At 51.0% G+C, this 21,956-nt stretch overlaps 10 protein-coding genes across 10 annotated transcripts; 6 read left to right on the top strand and 4 right to left on the bottom strand.

Annotated features, from left to right (window-relative positions):
• Nucleotides 1–85: 85 nt before the first annotated feature.
• Nucleotides 86–851, top strand: N7496_008832 (DUF3237 domain-containing protein; the record flags this gene model as incomplete). The annotated part of the gene is made up of 4 exons (XM_056701751.1): nucleotides 86–323; nucleotides 392–601; nucleotides 672–742; nucleotides 798–851. The coding sequence occupies 4 exons, from the start codon at nucleotides 86–88 to the stop codon at nucleotides 849–851; spliced, it is 573 nt and encodes a 190-aa protein (XP_056553814.1).
• A 501-nt stretch (nucleotides 852–1,352) lies between these two features.
• On the bottom strand, nucleotides 1,353–2,621 carry N7496_008831 (translation initiation factor eIF5; the record flags this gene model as incomplete). The annotated part of the gene is made up of 1 exon (XM_056701750.1): nucleotides 1,353–2,621. The coding sequence occupies one exon, from the start codon at nucleotides 2,619–2,621 to the stop codon at nucleotides 1,353–1,355; it is 1,269 nt and encodes a 422-aa protein (XP_056553813.1).
• A 1,058-nt stretch (nucleotides 2,622–3,679) lies between these two features.
• On the top strand, nucleotides 3,680–5,600 carry N7496_008830 (bifunctional hydroxyethylthiazole kinase/thiamine-phosphate diphosphorylase; the record flags this gene model as incomplete). Its single annotated transcript, XM_056701749.1, has 7 exons — nucleotides 3,680–3,779; nucleotides 3,844–4,020; nucleotides 4,094–4,229; nucleotides 4,285–4,692; nucleotides 4,743–5,119; nucleotides 5,179–5,279; nucleotides 5,346–5,600. 7 exons carry the CDS (start codon nucleotides 3,680–3,682, stop codon nucleotides 5,598–5,600), a joined length of 1,554 nt encoding a protein of 517 aa, XP_056553812.1.
• Nucleotides 5,601–6,350: 750 nt separating this feature from the next.
• Nucleotides 6,351–6,873, top strand: N7496_008829 (uncharacterized protein; the record flags this gene model as incomplete). Its single annotated transcript, XM_056701748.1, has 2 exons — nucleotides 6,351–6,556; nucleotides 6,636–6,873. The coding sequence occupies 2 exons, from the start codon at nucleotides 6,351–6,353 to the stop codon at nucleotides 6,871–6,873; spliced, it is 444 nt and encodes a 147-aa protein (XP_056553811.1).
• A 430-nt stretch (nucleotides 6,874–7,303) lies between these two features.
• Nucleotides 7,304–7,810, bottom strand: N7496_008828 (uncharacterized protein; the record flags this gene model as incomplete). The annotated part of the gene is made up of 1 exon (XM_056701747.1): nucleotides 7,304–7,810. One exon carries the CDS (start codon nucleotides 7,808–7,810, stop codon nucleotides 7,304–7,306), a length of 507 nt encoding a protein of 168 aa, XP_056553810.1.
• A 959-nt stretch (nucleotides 7,811–8,769) lies between these two features.
• On the top strand, nucleotides 8,770–9,589 carry N7496_008827 (uncharacterized protein; the record flags this gene model as incomplete). Its single annotated transcript, XM_056701746.1, has 4 exons — nucleotides 8,770–8,800; nucleotides 8,851–8,866; nucleotides 8,940–8,993; nucleotides 9,064–9,589. 4 exons carry the CDS (start codon nucleotides 8,770–8,772, stop codon nucleotides 9,587–9,589), a joined length of 627 nt encoding a protein of 208 aa, XP_056553809.1.
• A 379-nt stretch (nucleotides 9,590–9,968) lies between these two features.
• Nucleotides 9,969–11,627, bottom strand: N7496_008826 (uncharacterized protein; the record flags this gene model as incomplete). The annotated part of the gene is made up of 2 exons (XM_056701745.1): nucleotides 9,969–11,341; nucleotides 11,423–11,627. 2 exons carry the CDS (start codon nucleotides 11,625–11,627, stop codon nucleotides 9,969–9,971), a joined length of 1,578 nt encoding a protein of 525 aa, XP_056553808.1.
• Nucleotides 11,628–12,623: 996 nt separating this feature from the next.
• N7496_008825 (SGNH/GDSL hydrolase family protein) lies at nucleotides 12,624–13,648 on the bottom strand (the record flags this gene model as incomplete). Its single annotated transcript, XM_056701744.1, has 5 exons — nucleotides 12,624–12,757; nucleotides 12,825–13,215; nucleotides 13,276–13,354; nucleotides 13,419–13,458; nucleotides 13,516–13,648. 5 exons carry the CDS (start codon nucleotides 13,646–13,648, stop codon nucleotides 12,624–12,626), a joined length of 777 nt encoding a protein of 258 aa, XP_056553807.1.
• A 1,841-nt stretch (nucleotides 13,649–15,489) lies between these two features.
• N7496_008824 (putative voltage-gated chloride channel (ClcA)) lies at nucleotides 15,490–18,338 on the top strand (the record flags this gene model as incomplete). Its single annotated transcript, XM_056701743.1, has 3 exons — nucleotides 15,490–17,676; nucleotides 17,733–18,119; nucleotides 18,177–18,338. The coding sequence occupies 3 exons, from the start codon at nucleotides 15,490–15,492 to the stop codon at nucleotides 18,336–18,338; spliced, it is 2,736 nt and encodes a 911-aa protein (XP_056553806.1).
• A 2,190-nt stretch (nucleotides 18,339–20,528) lies between these two features.
• Nucleotides 20,529–21,617, top strand: N7496_008823 (D-arabinitol 2-dehydrogenase; the record flags this gene model as incomplete). Its single annotated transcript, XM_056701742.1, has 1 exon — nucleotides 20,529–21,617. The coding sequence occupies one exon, from the start codon at nucleotides 20,529–20,531 to the stop codon at nucleotides 21,615–21,617; it is 1,089 nt and encodes a 362-aa protein (XP_056553805.1).
• Between the last annotated feature and the right edge of the window lie 339 nt (nucleotides 21,618–21,956).

Raw genomic sequence — 21,956 nt, 5'->3', positions numbered from 1 at the left:
AGTAAAAACCACTGCCAACATGGAGTGATGTTGAATTTACTATCTAGTACTGTTGAACAGTTGAGTATCAAGATCTTCAGTCAATATGAGGATGCTATCCTTCACTCGCAATGGGGCCACAACGGCTCTGCAGTTCCTTGCTATTGTCTTGTTGGCCCAGATCGGCATGGCAACCAAGACCCCCGAGCCGCCCAAACTGTCATTTCTCTACACAGCATATGTCGAGTGTGAGCCAAATCTCATGAGCACTATTGCTGGGCCACACGGTATACGCAAGTCTATCCCCATTGTTGGTGGAAACTTCAGCGGCCCTCATCTGTCAGGTACCCAAACCTCCCATGCTTCATGCAACCCGCCTCGATCAAATCCGTGTCTAACATTTGTGATATAGGCAAAATCCTCAACGTCGGGGCTGACTGGGGCCTGACCGATCCTCGAACAAACGTTTTCTCAGCAGATACTAGATACAATCTGCGCACTGATGACGGTGCTGATATCTTCATTCAAACATCTGGCCCCAAAGCTCCCGATGGTCATCTGCATCTACGTCTTGTCTTTGAAACGGCGAGTCCGAAGTATTACTGGTTGAACAATGTCGTCGGTATGGCGCCTGTCACTCTCCAAAGACGAGTATACCGGTTTATAGTTTTCATTGCTGACATTCAATCTAGCGATCGGCATATTGACATCTGGTCTGCCATCTACGGGGAACTTGAGCCTGCTGCGAATTGATGCTTGGAATGTAAGTTGGCTCGATGCGCTCGGTTTAATGTTCTGCCTGCTAATTATTGTTACAGTTCGCTTCGGACTGGAATGCGACACAGTTTGTGAATAGCACTGCTGCTGTGTGATAGAACAAGCAAGCAGGGTTCCTTTCTGATGTACCGAGGGACCGAATGAATGGTATTTTACGAACGTTGCGGGTTAGCCTTTGCCTGGTAGTTCAGGGTCTTGGTTGTGATTCAGCCAATGAACAAGGCTGAGCTTTAGTCTAAACCTCGACAACTACCACAATCTACTGCATACTGTTCCTCCAATACAAAACTTGCCCAGGAGGACGTAAGCTTCAAGTATAGCCAAGTCAAAATGGTTCTATACTAGTATTGCGAACGATCTCTACTAATTTACAGTACTGGAAAATAAGTGGAGGTCAAGGAGTGGCGATTGGTGAGCTAAGCTAGATAGAACCTGCGATCAAGAATGTACTGAACAAACCCGACATCGAGGCAAAATGTATCCCGAAAGCAAAATGGCATCAAAGCCAAAGAGCGAAAAGATAGTAATCACGCGAAACTTGAAGTCGATAGCAGTAAATCAGCAAGAAAGATGTGTAACACAACGATCTGCTAAATTTACTCGCTATCCTCCTCGCTGTCCTCCTCATCCTCGCTCTCGGCATTCTCCAGCCACTCCAGGAAAGGCTGGGCAGCCTTGCGGATCTTCTTGCTGGTAGAAATGTCGACGTACTTCTTGCTAGCCTTGGCGCCCCAGGCCTTGAGGGTTTCCTCAGACACGAGGTCGTTCTGGTAGTAGGCAAGCAGAATGGCGGGCACCTGGGTGACCAGAGCGGGGCGGTCCTGGCCGACGAAACGCTCGGTACCACCGAGGAAAGCCTTCTCGTGGCGCTCGGAGGTGATCATCTTCTTGAGGAGCGGGGCGCGGTCCTCGACCTGCTTGGCGATCTTGTCGTCGAAGATGCTCTGGGCCAGGACGGCAACGGTCTTGTGCTTGGACTCAATGCCGAACTCCTTAGCCTTCTTGTAGATGTCGATGTCGCTGACCTTGGTGACGCCACCCTTCTCCTCGGCAGTCTCCACGATCCAGCTGCCGAGCTGCTCGTAGGAGGAAGGTCCATCAGCCTCGTCATCGTCATCTTCCAAGACGAGAGAGCGCTTCAGGTCCGAGGGGAGGTCCTTGGCACGAGCCTTGACGGCCTCCTCAGACACGTCGAAAGCCCAGTCGTCATCCTTAATCTCAACCTCCGCCCCGATGGTCTCAGCCTGGGACTTGATGCGGCGGGTGAGCTCATCATCGCTGCCGGCATCCTCGGCATCACCATTCTCGTCACCGTTCTCGGAGTTGTTGCTGTCGCCAGGGCTAGCATCCTGGTCACCGTTGGCAGCGGATTTCTCCTTCTTCTGCTCACGGCGAGCCTTCTTGTCCTTCTTCTCCTTCTTACCACCCTTGGGGTTGTTGCGGACGATGAAGGTGCTCAGCTTGAGACGGGGGTCGACATCGGTGCGCTGACCGCAGGCCTTGCAGTCCAAGGTGATCTTCTCATCCTTGATGATCACATCGGTCTCGGGGTTCTTGCACTTCTTGCAAAGCACAAACTTGGAAATGAACCCATCAAGATAATCCTGGAGCTTGGGGGCGTCGTGGGCACCGTTGATGATCCAACGGTCATCGGAGGGCTTGGCATTGGCCTGGGCACCGAGTTCGAAACCGAAGTACTTGATGACGTACGCAGGGGGGCGGCTGAGGGAGTGGGCGACGGAGGCCAAGTTGACAATGACGGTCTTGATACCGTTGCCCTTGCCTTCAATCTTGGACTGGATCTTCTCCATCTTGTAGCGGTAGAAGGGATCGGTAACATCCCGGCGAATGTTGACGGTAGCCATGTTTACGGTTAGAGGTGGTTAAGTTGATAATTTTTCACGAGAACGGAAGGACGGGATTGCGAAAAGGAATTGTGACGGAAATATTGTCGACTGAACAAGACATGCGTGTCAAGTTCGGGTTTTTTTGGTTTTAATTTTGAGGGGTGAGATGGTGACGGTTTCTGTTGTGGATGACAGAGTCACAGTGGCAACAGGAAGTCCAGGGAGAGGGTTTCAACCACAGGACCGGAGGTGTATGCTACAAGGTTTCGGCGCGCGAAACGTTTGCAGCTTGAGCGGCAGGTGGTGTTCGAAATGTTGCACGGAGGACGAATACATGAACGAGTCGGCAGCAGACTTCCTGAGTTGAATTCTCTTGGGGGCGAGAACGACCAGAGGTGTTCTTGAGGGAGACCGAGTTAGAGGCCGGAGACCTAGTGGTGGACTGTTGTAGGAAGTGGATAATGGCGGAAGCCAAACTAACCAGCTGAGTGTGAAGAGACGTGGAAGTGAAGGCGTGAACTGTGCAAAACAGTCGACGCAGATGTAAAGGGGCTTCGCAGTAATCCTGGAGGCCAGACAGATGAGTGGGAGATGGAAGTTTGAGAAGCAGAAGTGGGCAAAGAGGAAAAGAGGATTTTAAGCGGGTCTGGCTTATGTCATCCGGCACGTGTCTCGGATTTAGCAGGCCGTTGAAGATGAAGTCGGCCCCGAGTATTCGCCAGTTGGACGAGAGACTACTAGTCCTCCTTCAATAGTTATTGACATTTTAGTTAAATAGGCAACCCTAGAAACAGAAACTATAGCTTCTTTTTGCTTCTTTCAAACTCAAAAATACTCGTCAATAATGGCCAGTGCTGTGCGATGAGGTCAACCCCCCGATGCCCCACCATAGCCCCAACCGCGGAATCGCCTGGTTCGTGATCGGCCGGTCACCGGGACTTTCGTGCCTGGCATTTCTTCAGTTTTGTGCATGAAACTATCGAGCGATCATCCATCACCTTTTACTTATACATACTAAAATCCGGAAAACCAGCTTGCGATAGATAAGTGGGATTGAATATCCCCAAGGATCCATCATGCCGGTCGACCTATCGCTGTATCTGGTCACGGACTCGACCCCAGCTATTCTCAAGGGTCGCGATCTATGCACGGTCGTAGAGGAAGCTATCAAAGGAGGTACGGAAGAAGAAATTGATTCACTGTTCGATAGCTATCAGGCCATACTAATTCTCGCCACCAGGTGTCACGATTGTCCAATACCGGGACAAGACCAGCGATACTGGTGATCTCATCGCCACAGCCAGCAAACTTCACCAAGTCACCCAAAAGTATGGCGTGCCACTCCTGATCAATGACCGAGTAGATGTCGCCCTCGCTGTCGGTGCAGAAGGTGTGCATCTGGGCCAAGATGATATGGGTCAGTCCCCAATCCCTTTAATTACCCCGCCAAACTTTTTTCTCCGCGGGATATTAATAGCCCGGGGATACAGTGTTTGAAATGGCCAAGAAGCTTTTGCCCAAGGGTTCTATCATTGGAATCAGTACCTCTACGGTGGAGGAGGCGAAGAAGGCTATTGCTGATGGAGCCGACTATATTGGTATCGGAGCGATGTTCGCCACTCCCACGTAAGTGTTGAACACGGATGTATCCGCGCAAAATAAGCCGTTAACAATAGTATAGCAAGACAAACACCAGGTCTTTCCTCGGTACAGCTGGAACGCAGGCACTTTTGAACTCAATCGGGGATTCATCAATCGGCACCGTCTCCATCGGCGGTATCAATCACACCAACGTGCAGCGCGTGCTCTACCAGTCCAAGTCTCCCGCAAAGGGACTTGACGGAGTCGCCATCGTCAGTGCAATCATTGGTGCCGAGGACCCGAAGGCATCTGCCGAGAAGTTTGTCAATCTGATCAAGAACACTCCCTTGTTCGCTCTAGCCCCTCAGCCTTCCCGGGCTAACGAGGTCGAGACCCTGCTGCAAAACGTGCCTGCTGTTGTCCGGAAGATGACCGAAGCACACCCGCTGGTTCACAACATGATCAACTTCGTCGTGGCTAACTTTGTGGCCAATGTTGCTCTCTCAATGTACGTCGCTTCCCTCAAAGCTCTTATTTGTCTTTACTGACCACTACCAGCGGCGCATCCCCTATCATGGCACCTTACGGTGACGAAGCCAAGGATCTATGCAAGTTCGACGGCGCCCTCCTCATCAACATGGGCACATTGACCAGCGAGAGTGTGTCCAACTACCAAAAGGCCGTTCAAGCCTACAATGAGCGCGGTAACCCTGTCGTCTACGACCCGGTCGGTGCTGCCGCCACCGAGATCCGCCGCAACGCCGTGTCGACCCTGATGGCCGGGGGATACTTTGATCTGATCAAGGGTAACGAAGGCGAAATTCGCCAAGTGTGGGGAAGCAATGCTGTGCAGCAGCGTGGTGTCGACAGTGGACCCAGCGAGTTGGATGGCCAACAGAAGGCTAAGCTGGCGCGAGACCTGGCCCGGCGAGAGCGTGAGTTCACCTAAACTCCCTTCTCCCAGATACAGTAAGCTTATACTAACCCTTTGCAGGTAATGTGGTCCTGATGACCGGTGCCGTTGACTACCTCAGTGACGGCGAGCGCGTCATCGCTGTGGAGAACGGCCACGCATATCTTGGCGGAGTGACAGGAGTACGTTCAGCCTTCCCCCTACGAACTCCATATCAGGAAGTCCCACTGACTATTATTCTGTTCTAGACTGGATGCGCCATTGGTTCTATCGCTGGTTGCTTCCTGGCCGCCCATCGTTCCGAAAAGCTCCTTGCCGTGCTTTCCGGGCTCCTGATGTTCGAGATTGCTGCTGAGAACGCTAGTGCTAAGGATTATGTTCGTGGAACGGGCAGCTTTGTGCCTGCCTTCCTTGATGAGCTGTATGCGATTCGGACGGCTGCTGCCAAGGGTGATGATAGCTGGTTTGTGGGCCGTGCTAAGGTGCACGAGGTGAAGTTGTAAATTTCTTAGATGGTGGTAAAAATGAGTATATGACTAGATGAAAATTGGCTATATTTTGAAAGTGAGAAATACTACAACGATTGGGCAATACTGCTCAATCTACTACTGCTAAGATCAGCTCAATGCGACGGGAGTTGTCGCCGGATGTGGTAATATGCAACGCTGACAGTAGGTATGCCCAATGAAAGTCAAAAATTAAGAGAATACTCACAGTCTCCTATAAAACGTGATCCAGTATCTAAAATTAATGTATGGCTGTGCAAGTATGGGGACATCGGGGGCCTAACCCTGGCACGGTAAGGCCGAACCACTCATTATTGGCCCCCAAAACTCCGAGTGAGTTTCATCCAGTAGCCATCGTTGATCTTCAACAAGTATACTCGATCAGGATCTTATCTGAGATCTGTCTCGTCAGAATTTCTCGACATTTAGGTTAGGCGCCCGGCAAAGGCGTCCACCTTGTTTGCGATGTCCACGGTACCTGCGCCAATTCAGGACATTGATTCGTGAATGGGAATGGAGGCCCAACGTAACCCAGGCTCAGCTCTGCAACATAGCCGCGGGTAAGCTGTTGCTAGCTAGGACCCTTTCTAGAATGTGTAATTATAGATCATCAAAAGCGAGGGATCTTTGGATATAAAAGACCTTCGAGGTACCGTCCATATTCTCCATCATCAACAAGCATCTAAACAATCCAATCTTCATACTATCTTACCAGTCACAAACACTCCCAAATCTCCACATATCAAAATGAAGTTCACCATCCTTGCTACTACCCTGGCCGCTGCCACCACCGCCATCGCCGCTCCTTCCACTGCCAAGCGCGATCTCTACCCTATCTCCGTGACCGACCTGACCGCAAGCTACTACGATCAATCCAAGCCCGAAACTACCCTGGTCAACTTCAAAATGAGCGACCCCAACACCAACATCGACACTTCCTGCAATGCTCACTGGTAAGTCCTCCATTCACTCACTGCCCTAGACTCTGGGCCAAACATAGCCCCGAAACATATACTAACTCCCTACCTATAGGTCCGTCGGCCAAGCAGCAACCATCAAATTCAACTGCTCCGACCCAAGCTACCAGCTGAGCTTCCCGAACGGCATTTACAATGTCGAAGACTTTTTGATTGAGATCTCACGTCCTGATGGCTCCGAGTCTGGCAAGGCTCGTGCCTATGGTACTTCGTGGAAGTGTGAGAAGCATGACGGATATCCCTCTGAGACTTGTGCTTGGGATGGTGTGTTCCATGTTGGTATTGGCCAGTGATTGTAGATCAGATCACGAGCATATTTGGCGTCATTTTTTTTGGTTTTAGATTTTCTTTTCTGGGGGAGGGGCATTAGATCAAGTGTCTGATGAGCTTTGTTCTTCACTTGAACTTTTAATCCATTGATTTTATTTTGAAGTTATCTTATCCCCCAAGCACCAGGGGCGGATGAGAAGGTCTCAGCCCCAATAAGAAAGAATATTGATTTAATTTTGACTTAGCGAGTTCTTCTTGTTTAAAGATAAGCTGTCTACCCTTTACTAAACTCCATCTTGACGATGATTCGGGACATACTTGTATCATAGAGTAGCCTCAGAAAGACTAGCTACCGAGTCCTACTCCCCATACCCATTCATTCCGCAACAAATATAAAAGTAATGTCCAAAACACGCGCAACAATCCCACACTCTCAACACCCCCCTCCCAAAATCACGGTTTCTGATAAATCATATCACACTTCAAAATAGCATGACTCGACCACGTAAACCCACAATTCTCCGTAAAACTATGATCGTGATCCCAACAAAAGTAAATAAAATCATCCCCCATCAACGTCCCCTTCAACGCCCTCTTCTCACAATTATCATACGCCTCCCACTTCGCCGTTCCCAAGGGAGTCTTGACATCCCTGGAATCGGTCGACATTTTACAAGCGCTTTGGAAGGGCGCCGGGTCATCATAGCAAGAATTGTAGTCATTCTCCTTGCCCCATTTGAACGTGTACAAATCTCTGCATTGGGGGAATCCGCTGCCGGAGGCGAAACAGCCGTTGGAGAAGATTAGGTAGCCGGTCTTTTCGGCGGCTGGCATGTCGCGTCTTGCGATGCCGGATTCGGTGATGCGGTATATGTCTGTTGAGTTGCCGGGGATTGTGAGGCTGGTTGTGAGGTGGGCAGTGAGTGCTGCAGCGAGGGTGAGGATGGTGGAGGTGCGCATTTTAGGCAGGATAAGCTTAAACTTGAGTTGTTTGATGGAATTGGAGGATTGTGTGGTTGGTGATAGAATCGATTGTGGGGTATTTGTCGGGCCTTCTTATAGATTTGAGAGACTCAAACATATCGCTCTGTTTACTATTTTTGCAATTAATGTTGGAAGAAGTATTGAATTTTGGTATGGGGAATGGGAACTATAGCCCACGGCTAAGGTTTAGGCCAAGAGTTGGGGGTTTTTGGACCCGATCAAGTAACTTGGTCTGGAGAAACAGTGCGCTGCCAAGCACGAGGAGTCCTGGCTTTGATGTCATCAAGGGGGAGGTTGAGATGAATAGTAACGAAGGGTATACAAAATAAACACTCTTTGGCTATTAAAATGGATCAGGGCACGGGAATTCGATTACTGCGCCATCTGCAGATCTTCGTATAGCGGCGTTATGCTGGGCCAGATTCTGGATTAGCTCTCTTCGACGGTGTGTCTCTTGGCTCGCCAACGCAGATCCTTTGTCTATATTAAGAAATATCTTGGAACAACCTCAATGTATGAACCGACGATTTATTCCCTGCACTTTGTTGAATATTCGTTTACACATTTCTAGCTGATGGGTATAGGAACATCCCGAGGCTGTATACGGCGCAAGCTTTGGAACTCAGAAAAGAAGAAATTCTTTATTAGCAACATAAGTGTATATAGCCTTAGGGATGATACAGAGCTCTTTCAATATCTACAAGTCCAATATACTATCTCCTATTTCCTGCATTCAACTAGAATCAAGTATCAAAGCCTCTATCCACCCAATCAGCCACTAGTAACTAGAGCCATTCCGTTCCCCTCGGGCGATTTCCCCGCATCTCCGAGTTCCCCGCCCGGCAATCGCCGCTTCCAACTTCTTCCCTTCAACAACACCCCCAAGAAGCCCTCGATACTACAATCAACCCTTCAACAATCCCCAATCAATCATCATGTCTGTCGTGTCTCGTGCCAGTCGTATCCGTGAGTACTCCACGCAATCCATTGGACTCTAACAAGCTAACATACACCAGGGAACCCCGCATTGTTGTGCGTTACATCATACCAACCTCCATTAGGTTATATCCCTCTATCAACATCCAAACTAACACTTCAACAACAGCGTCTGCGATATCCAGGATAAATTCCGCAATGCAATCTACGAATTCCCCAAGATGTATACTCCCCTTGTCCCCTACCCCTCTATCTCCCACCCTCAAACCCAACGATCCTAACACAACCACCAGCATCGCAACAACCGACAAACTCGTCCGCGCCGCAAAAATCCTCTCAATCCCAACCTACATCTCAACACAATCCCGCTCCAAACTCGGCCCCACAATCCCCGAACTAACTACCCACCTCTCCGGCCCCCACATCCGCGCCGACATCGACAAAACCCTCTTCTCAATGGTAACACCGGAAATCGAAAAACTGCTGCCCGTGAAAGCAGCAGACCCGCTAGACGTAATCCTCGTCGGCATCGAGACGCACATCTGCATTACGCAGACGACGCTGGACCTGCTCGAGCGCGGACATAGAGTGTACGTTATCGTGGACGGGGTTAGCAGTATTAACGCTGAGGAGAGGGGGATTGCGTTGGCGCGGTTGAGGGATGCGGGGGCTGTGGTGACGAGCAGTGAGAGTGTGCTGTTTGAGATTTTGGGGGATGCGGGACATGAGAAGTTTAAGGAGATTAGTGGGTTGGTTAAGGAGACCAAGGAGGAGACGAAGGGGGCTTTGGGTGCTTTGGGGGTGTTTTCGAAGATTTAGGGATGGATGTTGTTGGTGATCTATGATTTTGTTGGGTCCATGGTGAGGGGTATACGGGGTTAAAGTATAGACGATTGTTAGAGAATGATTAAGTATGCAAGTTTTCAGATGTGAGGTCAGTTTTGATATGATTGTCTTGTCATAAGAGTGGCATTGTCAGCCACTGCCGAACACTGCCGAACTAAGAATAAAGACAAGACGAAAAAAAGAAGAAGACCTCAAGAGACTCGAAACCATGCGCCCGCTCCCATACCCCCGAAAAGCAGAACCTCACTATCGATGAGATAGTGAGGTGAAACAGACCCGCTCGCTAAGACCTAAAGAAGGGTATCGAAACACAAAAGACGCAGGTTTTTAACAAAACCAACCGCGCAAGTTTTCACTTGGCGGTGGTGGTGGTGGTGTTTAGCCACCCGAAAGCCGAGGCACCACCGACGGGGTTTGGAGCCGGCGAGTTGACCGACCCTTCCGACGGTGAGCGAACGCCAGACTGTCCACCCCCAGTCCCAGCACCAGCCCCAGAGCTCACCCGAGTCATCGACTTGGTGGGCTTGAGGACGGTCATGGTGCGCGGCTTAGCCTTGGTCCCGGCGTTGGACTCGGGCTTCGGCTCGCGGCGCCATGACCGCCAGACATCTCCAGCCTCAGACTTGGCCGAGGAAGGCCCAGCTGGGGTCGCAGCTGTGGCCTGCGCAACCACCACGGCAGACGTGCCGGTCTCTTGCAACCGGGGTTTCTTCCCCTCGTCAGCCTCCCCCACGGAAACACGGGTCGAGGCAGGCGCAGAGATTGACTGCTGCGCAGGGCGGGCCGGCTCACCGATCACCCCAACAGCGCCTTGCTTGGTGACAAGGGCCTTTTGGGGGTATTCGGGGTGGCTGGCATCGGCGGCGGTGTGGAGGAACTTGTAGACCCAGTCCTTCTCCGGCCGAACGAGGGGGATAGAAACGCGGTTGCGCTCATCATCAACCAGCATGAGTCTGTCCTGCGAGAAAAGGATGTCTGCATTGTGAGAGCGCAGGACATCACTTCCCAGAACAATCTCAATAGTCTCGTCCTCTGGGTTTGTCTCGCGCACGAAGAAACAAACCGTCACCGCTGGAAGGTGCGGTGTGGGACTGTCAGAGCGAGATGAGGACTGTTGGATGCTGGCCTCGGGAAGGTAAAGTGCCAGCTTGATGGAAGGACGGTCGTCGCCGTCGCGAACGACCTTGTCCTCCAAGCCAAGCTTGCGAACCAAACCCGAGCCGAGTGATGAGACAAAAGAACCTGAGCAGATTGCCGCGTACAGGAGGGTCTCATTGGAGAAGTTGGTGGTTAGCCAACACCGGATGATGGCAGGAACCGGGCCGAGCAGGAACAGTCCCGGAGGTGGGGCCAAGGACCACTCATAAGAGGAGCCCATCAATCGGCTGCTCGTATCAAGACGCAGACTGTTCGTCCGGGTCGAGTACAAAGACAGCCCCGAGGAGCACCGACGGCCATCCGACTGGTGAGACAGGGATCGCTCGATCATTGGGTGACTGCCCAGGCCACTGCCAGTGCGCAGTGGAAGCTCCGTGCTAGACCGGTTTGCCTGACCGTAGGATCCAAGAATGGCACTCTCGTCGAAACGGACACTATTAGCCCGCGAGGCACCCCGGCGTGGCTCATCATCACCATCAAACCCGCCAATTGCAGAGCTGGTCATGGTGTGTTGATGTCCTTGATCAAAGCCTTTGAACGGCTCGGGAGGGGAGTTTGGTGCAGACTCTATTCAAAAATATATAGTTAGCTCGGTCCAATATGGTCATAATCATCCGAATATAAAGGGATAGTAGCACGGGACAGTACCTGTAGGAATAGACCCGCCAATACCAGTATGAATCGGGGAGGGAGAAGTGCCCCAGATACTCTTCATCCTCGCATTATCCTCCTGATTTCTTTCCAGTCGTGTAATTCTGTCACCCTGATAAGCCTGTGCCTCGTGCAGGTCCTTCAGGTCATTAACGACGCGCCAGATATCGTCTCGGGAGGCGAAGGGGTACTGAGCATCCATCACTAGGCCGGGTAGATAGACGGAAGCGAATATTGACCAGTAAGATAGCCGTTTAGCTAGCAGGACTTAGCACGACAGCTTGAGAGCTCAAGCGGGAAGCAGGCTGGTGTTCTCAGCACGTAAGGCGGAAGCGAGAGCTTTGACGTGGACGGTCCAGCTTGCGTGCACTGAATTTCTCGGTCGACACTTTCACCAATAGCTCACGCGGTAAACTCCTCCCACCTTCAGTGAGTGTGACGGCCCACGGGGCCGTCCACGCGCTGTACGGTACAGAGAGTAGTGGTTGTGGCCAGGATATGCGGAGGTGATGGGGGACGGTGCGGAACGGGATGTTTGAATAGGGAGCCGGGGGCCCGAGAGGGATAAAACGAAGCCGTGTATCGAGGATAGATGAAATTCAGGGTGCTTCGGTCAAGGACGGATGGTTTCGAGAGTGTTTAGAGATGAAAAAGGGTGAGGAGAATAAAAGAGGACGCGAAGTTGCTTCGACCGTGAAACGAACCGGAGGGTGTAGCGGAGGTGAGGAGGTGAGGAGAAGCAGGTGTGGCGATTGTAGCAAAAGAGTGTTAATGGGGAGGAAGGGTCAGTCGGGGTAAGGAAAGAGACGATGCGATGACGATGTCGCCGGGGTCGGTAGTGGTGAGTGAAATAGGAAGGTAAGTCGGTTAGTGCAGGTAGGATTGGGGTTATGTAGGTGGTAATGATTGGGATCTGGGGGGAAGGTAGTGGAGAGGGGGGGCGTCATGGAAGCACGAGGGGAGAAGGCGATCTAGACCGCTTCCGTGAGCTACTCCACTAACGGTCTTGATAGACTACCACTTACGTTTATCAGTCTCGGGCTTTAATGCTATTTAAGAGTCCAAGTTAGCTTAGGATAAGTCATTGACCACATATTGTCGTTGATTTTCTTGAATTTTGTTTATTAAGCCAAATCGCGACTTTAGAGTCGTGACGCGTCTCGAAGAAATCTATTTTTACATTCGCCTAAGACATCCATCACCGAGGGGCCTCAACATATCCAGGAAACACCATTGGCAGAGCTGCAGGATCTTGATCTGGCCAATTGGCCCGAATAGTCTTAAGCACCTCTTCATAGACGATCCGGTATCCATCCCCCGTGAGGTGCAGTCCTATATATCTCTAGTTAGTGCTGTCACCAATGAACACAAGGAACTACAAGACAAGATCACTACTTACCATCAGTGAACAACTTGCTAAACTGCTCATTATTAGGCGCATCTCGGGAACCAATCAATGCCTGACACTCTTCCCAGCCAACAGTCGACATGAACGAGGTCCAGATATCCGCCACGGGGATATTCAGCGAGGCACCAACCTCCTTAGCAGCCTCGGCATAGATCTTGGTCAAATGAGCGGTCCGGCTAGGATGGGGAGTATCCTTAGCATTATCAAAGCCCTCGAGTTGGTACTCGTTGATAGGCGGGGGAGTAATGATGATAATGCGGGGATTCTGGGCCCGGGTAGCAGGGTGCTCAATGAGCTTTTGCAGATTCTCTTTGTAGGTTTCAAGAGGGACATGCTGCATGTGGGTGGGTACACAGGCGTCGTTTGCCCCAAAGAAGATAGTCTGGTTTTATTAGCGACGATGGTAGAAAAGATGGTGCTTGTATTAGCTAGGTGATCGTACCATGAGCCGGACATTGGCGATCTGAGGAGAGGGGAAGATCTGGGGGAGGAGCTTGATGGCATGAGCGGTGGTATATCCTCTATTGTAATTGTAGTTAGTGGACAGATCTCCACAGATTGATCGTGGTAGTCGTCTGCGCTCACCCGAATCCCCGGTTAATCACATCCAGACGACGGCTGTAAGCTAATGAACAAGTACATTAGCCTTATCCCATCACATCTCGTAGGATCAAAAACGCACCGTCTTGCAATCCTGCACCGAAAGCAAATCCAAGAGTCTGGTTATGGGACATCTCGGTGATAGAGTCTCCGAAGAGGATGAACTGGTCATAGGGCCGGCCGGCATCCTCCACTTCGATAGTAATGCCCGTCATGATTAGGTGTTGGGGGAGAATTGGTGGGAAAGAGCAATGAGCAGCGTTCCTTCAGAGGGACTCGCTGAATTGACTGAAAATCTGGCAGGAAACGGACCCTTTTAAAGCGAGGATGGTGGGGTTTGGAAGCTCCGTGACAAAAAGGACGGAAGTGGGGGTGCTTGTTGATTGCGCGACGAGCTTATCGGCCACGCGGTGTTTCTCCACCAATGGCCGACCGGATTCCATCCTTTCAGCCGGATGCCAATGGTCTACAGAGAATATCATAGTCAACATATAGACAAATCTGAGGACTTCTAGGTTGATACTATATAAGTAGGTAAAATATAGTATCAATGCTTAGCTCCAAGCTAGTGGCAAATCGTATCTGATCACTCTATGCCCCCGCCAATGGAGGGGAACCAACTGTTCAGCCAATAGCCATCAGCAATGGGCAGACCAACGAAGCTCCCCATACATACTCCGTACTCTATAACAGAACGCAAGTTAATATGCACCTATGCATTCCCTGCAGGTTGAGATCATCCAAAAGCGGGCCGTTAGGATGCCGATCGGGGCTCTGAGCGTCCTCAAAGCTTAAGTATCCCGGCTAGCAACATCAAGAACAATACCCCAGTTCAGCCACCATCATCATCTCTCGGGCCTGCGACGACTGTCAATGTACAAGAGGTGGAGTGTGATTGGACTCTATAGCAGCTTCTCCGGACACTCAATAGTCAATACCCTTGGTCATCCACTGCCAAGCAATCAGCCCCAGCGATCGCCCTAGGCGGAGACAATGGGCAGGACATGGGTGGCAGCTGGGCGTATGGGGGGACACAGGGACTGGCGTAGCACGGACAATCATGTCTCAGCATGACAGGATAACTAGTTAACTGACTAACTAGCTACCTTAAGTCATGGTAAGGATCCGCCAAGCCCGGGATGAACTCGTGAAATGGTACTTTGTGTGTCCTCGATCCGAGTCCAGTCTGTCTCAGATGGCAGCATCTCACTAATCGAGGTCAGTCGTCGATGTTGCAAAGAAACAGTCAGATGGTTGTTTGGAACGCCCTGAGCACCTTTCATCTGCTCATCTGCCCTCCATTCCGAGTTCTGGGCACTGGGGGCTGATCTCCCATGCTGAATATGATTAGTCCTGCGAGTCGGAAGTGCGTTCCCGGACAAGATTGTTGGAGGAGACCGTGTTGAAAATAGCCATGATGGCCAGAGAGTAGTTAGCAAGTCAATGCGAGGCCACACGTCGATCGGCGGGAAGCGCGGGGATGAAAGTAACCGCCAGAGGCAAATTTGGAGATCGGGCCCTTCATGAAGCTTCGAATGAGAGGGCGAGTATTCGAAGGGGTGGAATGTTCAGCGTTGTGTTTAATATAAGCTGCATAGGGAATTGCATTTGAGTGGCCATACTAGTAACGGATAAACGCTGAATATGATCTGATGGATGTCGACTGGAATCTGGAGAAAGCGGAGAGTCGACTCACCTGACGTTGTTCAGTCGATCATCCGCCATCTCCCACTTTCTCCTCGTCCTTTTCTATTCTTTACTCTGACAAACCCTTCTTGACTCTTTGTTTCTAGCTGTTTCTGCTTTTCTTGATATCTCCATTCAAGGGAAGTATGCCCATCTGTAAGTCAACAACCCCTGTTCTATATTAAACGTTTTATACATGAAGCCACAATCGCGTGCTGCCCAACCAGGGTATAGCTTCTCCCCGACCCAACCTTGTGGAGCCCGTTCCCCCCGTCTTTTCTGACCGCAAAACAGAAAACTAACTCGTTCCACCCCCCCTCACCAGGCCCTGACTCTCAGCTTCGAAGCATAGCGGCTTCTCACCAGCGCCATGCCTCGATCTGTGCCACAAGTCAGCTCCGCCTCGCGTGAGCAGGACGAGGGCGACCCGGAACCGACCGCCCCAACCTCCCGTACCGCTCCCCCGTCCCCGACAGCTTACCGTCGAGCCCAAAGCTATCTCTCCGAACCACACACGGGCTACCAGTCCCTCGAATCTCATCTGGAAATTGGCGAAACGACCAGTCTTCTCGGCCCGGAGGCTCAACGTCGAGCCCCGCGACGATCATACACAAGCGTCTCCGGCGTGTCGGGGCCGGACTCGTTGCGGTATTTGCTGACGGCGGGTAGTCTTCGCCGTACCGCGAACCACAGCCGGACCAACTCACAGGGTAAACGGTTTAGCCGTCGAGGGAGTTTTGGCGATGAAGGAGGTCAACCGGCGAGTTTACCAGCGTCAACCAAGGACGGGCTGACCGCCTCTTCATTCCTCGATGAGCGGACGTGGTACGATCAATTCACCTCGACCGACTGGGTACACGACAGCATTGCCGACGGAGCGCGTCTGCGACAGCTTCGACAGCGCAAGGATATTCGCGGGCGACTACTGGCCTGGTTTGACGGCGCGCAAGGATGGGTCTTGGTCGCGGTGATCGGATGCATCACGGCGGCGATTGCCTACTTTGTGGATATTACGGAGGACGCGATATTTGATATGAAGATGGGCTATTGTGCACACCAGCTCTTTGCGAGCAAGAGCCAGTGTTGCGGTGAGGGGGCCTCTTGTACTAATTGGCGGTCATGGTCCCAGATCTTTCGTCCGTCCAGCACGGACAATGAGTGGGTCGACTTTGCTCTGTTCGTCGTATGGGTGGTGATTCTTGCTATGATCTCGTGCGCCCTGACTATGCTCACCAAGACGGTAGTCCCGTCATCGATTTCGTTGGCTACATTGGATGAGAATCTGGGTGCAGAGGGTCGTGGTACGAAGCGTGGAACGGGCACTGCTGGCTCTGGCTCGCCAAACTCCCAAACCAGCCCGCATGGGACGTTCCCTAATTACCCGCCCCGTCCGGCGATGATTTACTACTCCGCTGCCGGCAGTGGAGTTGCCGAAGTCAAGGTGATCAACAGTGGATTCGTGCTTCACGGGTACCTGGGCTTGAAGACCCTGGTAGTTAAGACGATTGCTTTGATTTTCAGCGTCTCGTCCGGTCTAAGTCTGGGTAAGGAAGGCCCCTACGTGCATATTGCTACTTGCGTCGGTAATATCTGCTGTCGACTGTTTGCCAAATACAATCAGAATGACGGTAAGCGTCGAGAAGTGCTGAGTGCAAGTGCTGCCAGTGGTGTTGCCGTCGCCTTTGGTGCTCCCATCGGTGGTGTGCTTTTCAGTTTGGAGGAAGTCAGCTACTATTTCCCTCCCAAGACCTTATTCCGAACGTTCTTTTGCTGTATTGCAGCTGCTCTGTCCTTGAAATTCCTCAACCCATACGGAACTGGCAAGATTGTTTTGTTCCAAGTCCGTTATAACACGGACTGGGAGATTTTTGAAATCATCATCTTCGCTTTCCTCGGTGTCCTTGGTGGTGCCCTCGGTGCATTTTTCATCAAAGCCTCGAGCTGGTGGGCTCGGACATTCCGTCGCATCCCGGCTATCAAGCGTTGGCCCATGCTGGAGGTGTTCCTTGTTGCCGTGCTCACGGGTTTGGTCAGCTTCTGGAACCGATACACCAAGCTGCCCGTGACAGAACTGCTTTTTGAGCTCGCCAGTCCGTGCGAAGGAGAGTCGCGGTCGAGCACGGGACTTTGCCCTCGTGAAGACGGCATTCTTGAGATTATTCGGTACCTGCTGGTGGCATTCGTGATCAAGAGTCTTTTGACCGTTGTCACTTTTGGCATCAAAGTGCCGGCCGGTATTTATGTGCCATCCATGGTTGTTGGCGGTCTCATGGGCCGAATCGTTGGACATGCCGTGCAATACTGGGTTGCGAAGAACCCTACGTTTTTCTTGTTTGACGCCTGTCCCAATGTTGCGGGGATGGAATCTTGCATCACGCCGGGTGTCTACGCGATGGTCGCAGCTGGGGCTACTATGTGCGGTGTCACCAGGTTGTCCGTCACCCTCGCTGTCATCCTTTTCGAATTGACCGGAAGTTTGGATCATGTGCTGCCTTTCTCGCTATCCGTTTTGTGTGCCAAATGGACTGCGGACGCGATTGAACCGCGAAGCATCTACGTAAGAAATCACCCTTGTGATATGGGGTTTGCCCGCAAAGTACTCATCGTGTCTAGGATCTACTTACCGATATGAACTCCTACCCCTTCCTCGACAGCAAACTCCAGCCTCTCTCCGATGCCGAGCTGGGCGATATCGTGCGCCCACCCCACAAACGCCGAATCATCGATATATCCAACTCCCCCTTCGTGCCTGCGCCCGCCCTGCGCACGAAGCTCGAGCATCTCCTGATGGCCGGCGAGTTGGACAGCGGCCTGCCAATTCTTCGAGATGGCATCTTGACTGGGCTTATCCCCGCGCCAGATCTTGAATTTGCGCTTGACAGCCTCGGTGACGATGAGGATAACACAGTTTGTCTGATGGCGATGGATGCGTCGGTCGCTATTTATGATAGTGAGACTGAAGATGCGGTGCAAGAGGACTTTACCCGATTCATTGACCCCGTATGTTTATCCGTTCCCAACCCTGTCCTTTCGATGCTAATACTTTTGATTTGACAGGCACCGATCTCTCTGGATGTCCATTCTCCTATCGACCTTGTCTACCAGTGCTTTGCCAAATTGGGGCTCCGGTATCTCTGCGTGTTGCAGAATGGCCATTATGCGGGCTTGGTGCATAAGAAGGCTTTTGTCAAGTTTATGAAAGAGAACGAGAAGGCATAGTTGATACTGCCTAGTATTTGAGATTACGCTCTCATTTCAACAATTTTGCATAGTCATCTCATTCTTGTCCATATTTGTGATTTATCCTCGTGTTTTTGATCTTTTGGGTTCTTTCTCAGAGCCGCATTGGCGGGCGTTTCTCCGGCATGTCGCCGTGGTGGTTTCTTTCTCGCTTTGAATATTCTGCATCTAGCATTGCATATACACCTCACAGTCTGTCTTGTGATCTTGACCTGATAAGCTTTGGTAATTATCCACACTCCTTACTCTTGTTTATCCTTGCCATAATTTTCCAGTCAATTTCCATCCAAGATTTCTTCCATAATCGCCCTATGCGATGTAAGAAGGGGGGTAGCCCGACTCCCAACACTCTCAGGAGAAGCAAGAACCGGTCATGTGGCCTATAATTTGAAATTGGCTGGTCCGTGTCAGACCATGAATGCAACGGGGGATCTTCGCCAAATAGCTCCATTAATAATCCCGTACATTCGTAAGGTTCCTTTGGTACTTTTATCCAAGCCGCTAAGCGACCAAATTTCCCCACGTGTCAAGAGGCTCTATCCAATCACCCCCCTAGTTGTAGTTAAAGTAGGGCTGTGACCGGGTTCCGGGTTCTGGGTTCTGGGTAAAGCCATGATTCGCGCATCTCATTTTTGGATCGATTGGACCGGGATAGGAATTGAATCCTAGAGGCTTAGACTACAGTACCAGTACCCCCATAGTAAGAGCTACTACGCTGGTTTTAGACGGAGTTGATGTGTCTTCCGTTATGGATCCGTTTGTATGGATACGGAGTACATGTACATAGTCAGCTCCGCCACGAGAAGATAGGGCTAGTTTACATCTCTAGTATGAGTAAGATGGCATTGTAAGACAGTAGATAGTAGATCCATAGTAACTTGCAGAGTACATATTATGTAGTCCCTCTGCACACAACCCTGCGAGCCGTTGTCATTCCTCGGTATCCCCTCCCATCGGGATTGCTGTAAGGGGTAAGCCCAGGTCCAGTCCCACAGGCTTGGATCATGATCCAATCAAATATACGTCGGAACATTGACTTTGCAGAGCCGGTCAAGGGGGTAGATTGACTTCCACAGAGACTGGGAAAAAAATGACTCCAGAGTAAACATTGAATTGATCAAAATATCCACTCTATCCACTTTTTACCCACTTTATCCCCCCATAAAACCGTCTGCCGTCCCGGGGGTTAGTGTCACGGGGTCAAAGTATTGCGATCGGTGGCTTGCACTAATTTATTCGCTAACGATAGCTATGGGGAGAGTGTCAGACTAGAAGCTGCTGTAGGTTTGTTGTTTGTTTTTTGTATTTTTTTTCTGAAATCATGTCGCATGTCTCGCGTTTGTCAAATATCAATCTCGTCTGATGTGTAAAGTAGTTTATTTATTTTGTGGCGAGGGGAAAGCTCTGCAGGGTGTCATCTGACCATCTGAAATGTGAATCCGGTCAGCTTCTTTTGGTTTCAAATGTTTCCTCGCCCTTGAATCTGATTTATTGAGTTCCTGTTTTGCCGCGAGAAATTGCCCTATCTAGTACCTACCGTAAGAACTAGAAGGTTACCTACCCTACATGCGTACTCTCTCCATACTCTATGAACTATCAACAATTGCCCAAACTGCTAAAAATTGCCAGAATTTTCAAAATTCATCCCGAGTCTGGACCCTTCTCTTCCCCCTTTCCGCCATGTCCGCGCTCTCACCGATCTTTTTCGCATGACATTCTTAGATTGCTAATCGTTTCTCCTTTTTTTTCCTTCTCGGCTCTAATTTTAGGGGGTTTTTTATTTTTTATTTTCCCTCCACAAAGCAAAAATGTGCACATGACCGGTTGTTGTTGTATTGATCCTAGACCGATCCAGATCCCTAGAATCCACACTTCCTCCCCGTTTCCTAATGCGGTTCTCCCCTGGATGTTTCCGGAAGACTTGCGGATACTCCGTACATGCCGGGAGTTTTTTATGTATATATCAGGATTGTCCAATCCTCGGTGAAGATGTTGCGGTGTAAGGGGCATTGAGATATCTGTTCTTCAGTACTTATATTCAAGGCCCACCTGACCAACACAGTATACCTTTTTTTTCGCATTCCATACATCCATACCTTTATATATATACCCAATTCCCCAATTCCAACCTTCCTCTACCTCTCCTCTTGTCTATACAGAATCCACACAATGTCTCTAGCTCGCCACGTCCTCCGCTCCTACCGAGCAACCCCCAACACTCTATCAACCATCTCCCGCCTCCCAATCAACCACTTCTCAACCACCCGACCCAACCGCCTCCAAACAACCGACAAAAAGAACCGCATCCCCGAAAAAGAAGTCCCAGTCACAGACTACGACGCCGGCCACAGCTCCGCCCACAAACACACCGTCCACGTCTTCCAAGACGGCGCAACCCCACACACAAACATCCCCCCAGCCTGGCAAGAACAAGAATCAGTCAACCCGCTCACCCGCGATGTCTACGAGCAAATGCCCCACACAATGCGCAGCATGTCCATGTTCGGTAAAACGGTCATCATCACTGGCGGAGCCCGCGGTCTGGGAAACCACATGGCTCGCGCGTGCGCCGAAGCCGGCGCGAAGAATATCGTCATCTTCGACGCGAACCAGGAACTCGGCGACGAGGCCGCGGCCGAGTTGCACGACAAGACCGGTCTGCCAATCTCCTTCTACCGCGTTGACGTGCGCGATGCCGCCGCCATCACTGCTTCCGTCGAGGCTTGCGTCGAGAAATACGGCGTGCCAGATGTCCTGATTAACTCTGCTGGAATTGCGGACTCGAACATCAAAGCTGAGACCTACGACGTCGCCATGTTCCGCCGTCTAATCGATATCAACCTCACAGGTTCGTTCCTGATGTCCCAGGCCGTGGGCCGCGCCATGATCGCCGCCCGCAAACCCGGTAGTATCATCCTGGTTGCGTCCATGTCTGGATCCATCGTGAACTACCCGCAGGAGCAGAGCTGCTACAATGCGTCCAAGGCTGGTGTCATTCAGTTGGGCAAGTCGTTGGCTGCGGAGTGGGCGAAGAATGATATCCGGGTTAACTGCATCTCGCCCGGTTACATGGATACCGCGCTGAACAGGGTGCCCGCGCTGGAGGCGCAGAAGAAGATTTGGAAGTCGTTGACTCCGCAGAACCGGTTGGGTAATGTGGATGATTTGAATGGGCTTTGTGTTTTCCTTGGTTCGGATGCGTCCAAGTTTATGACTGGCGCGAACCTTATCATTGATGGTGGTTATACTTGCTATTAAGCAGGGGATGCGAGGAGATGCTGGTGGTGAAGGAAGAGTATAGTGGCGAGCGGGTTGGTGAAAATATACGAGTACTTTCGGATGGTTGGTCTTGTTGATTTTGAGAAGACTTTTTTCTTGGACCGATACCTACACAGGGGGTTTTTTGTTTTATCTTTTTGAGAGTTTGATATAGAAGATAGAGGGTTGTACCATGGATAGATGTCAATCTTAGTTTCTATATTTACCCCACTGCCTCCACTTTATGGATACTCGCGATAGTCACGATGGCCCGCGCCCCCACGCCGGGGAAACGCCAATTCTCCATTCCGACTTTTTAGTCGATCGTTCTAACTAGAA

Source organism: Penicillium cataractarum, assembly GCF_028827025.1.
Source record: "Penicillium cataractarum strain IBT 29864 chromosome Unknown utg000007l, whole genome shotgun sequence".
NCBI classification, from domain to species: domain Eukaryota; kingdom Fungi; phylum Ascomycota; class Eurotiomycetes; order Eurotiales; family Aspergillaceae; genus Penicillium; species Penicillium cataractarum.
The sequence above is the reverse complement of the archived record's forward strand: the minus strand, read 5'-3'. Positions and strand labels throughout refer to the sequence as shown.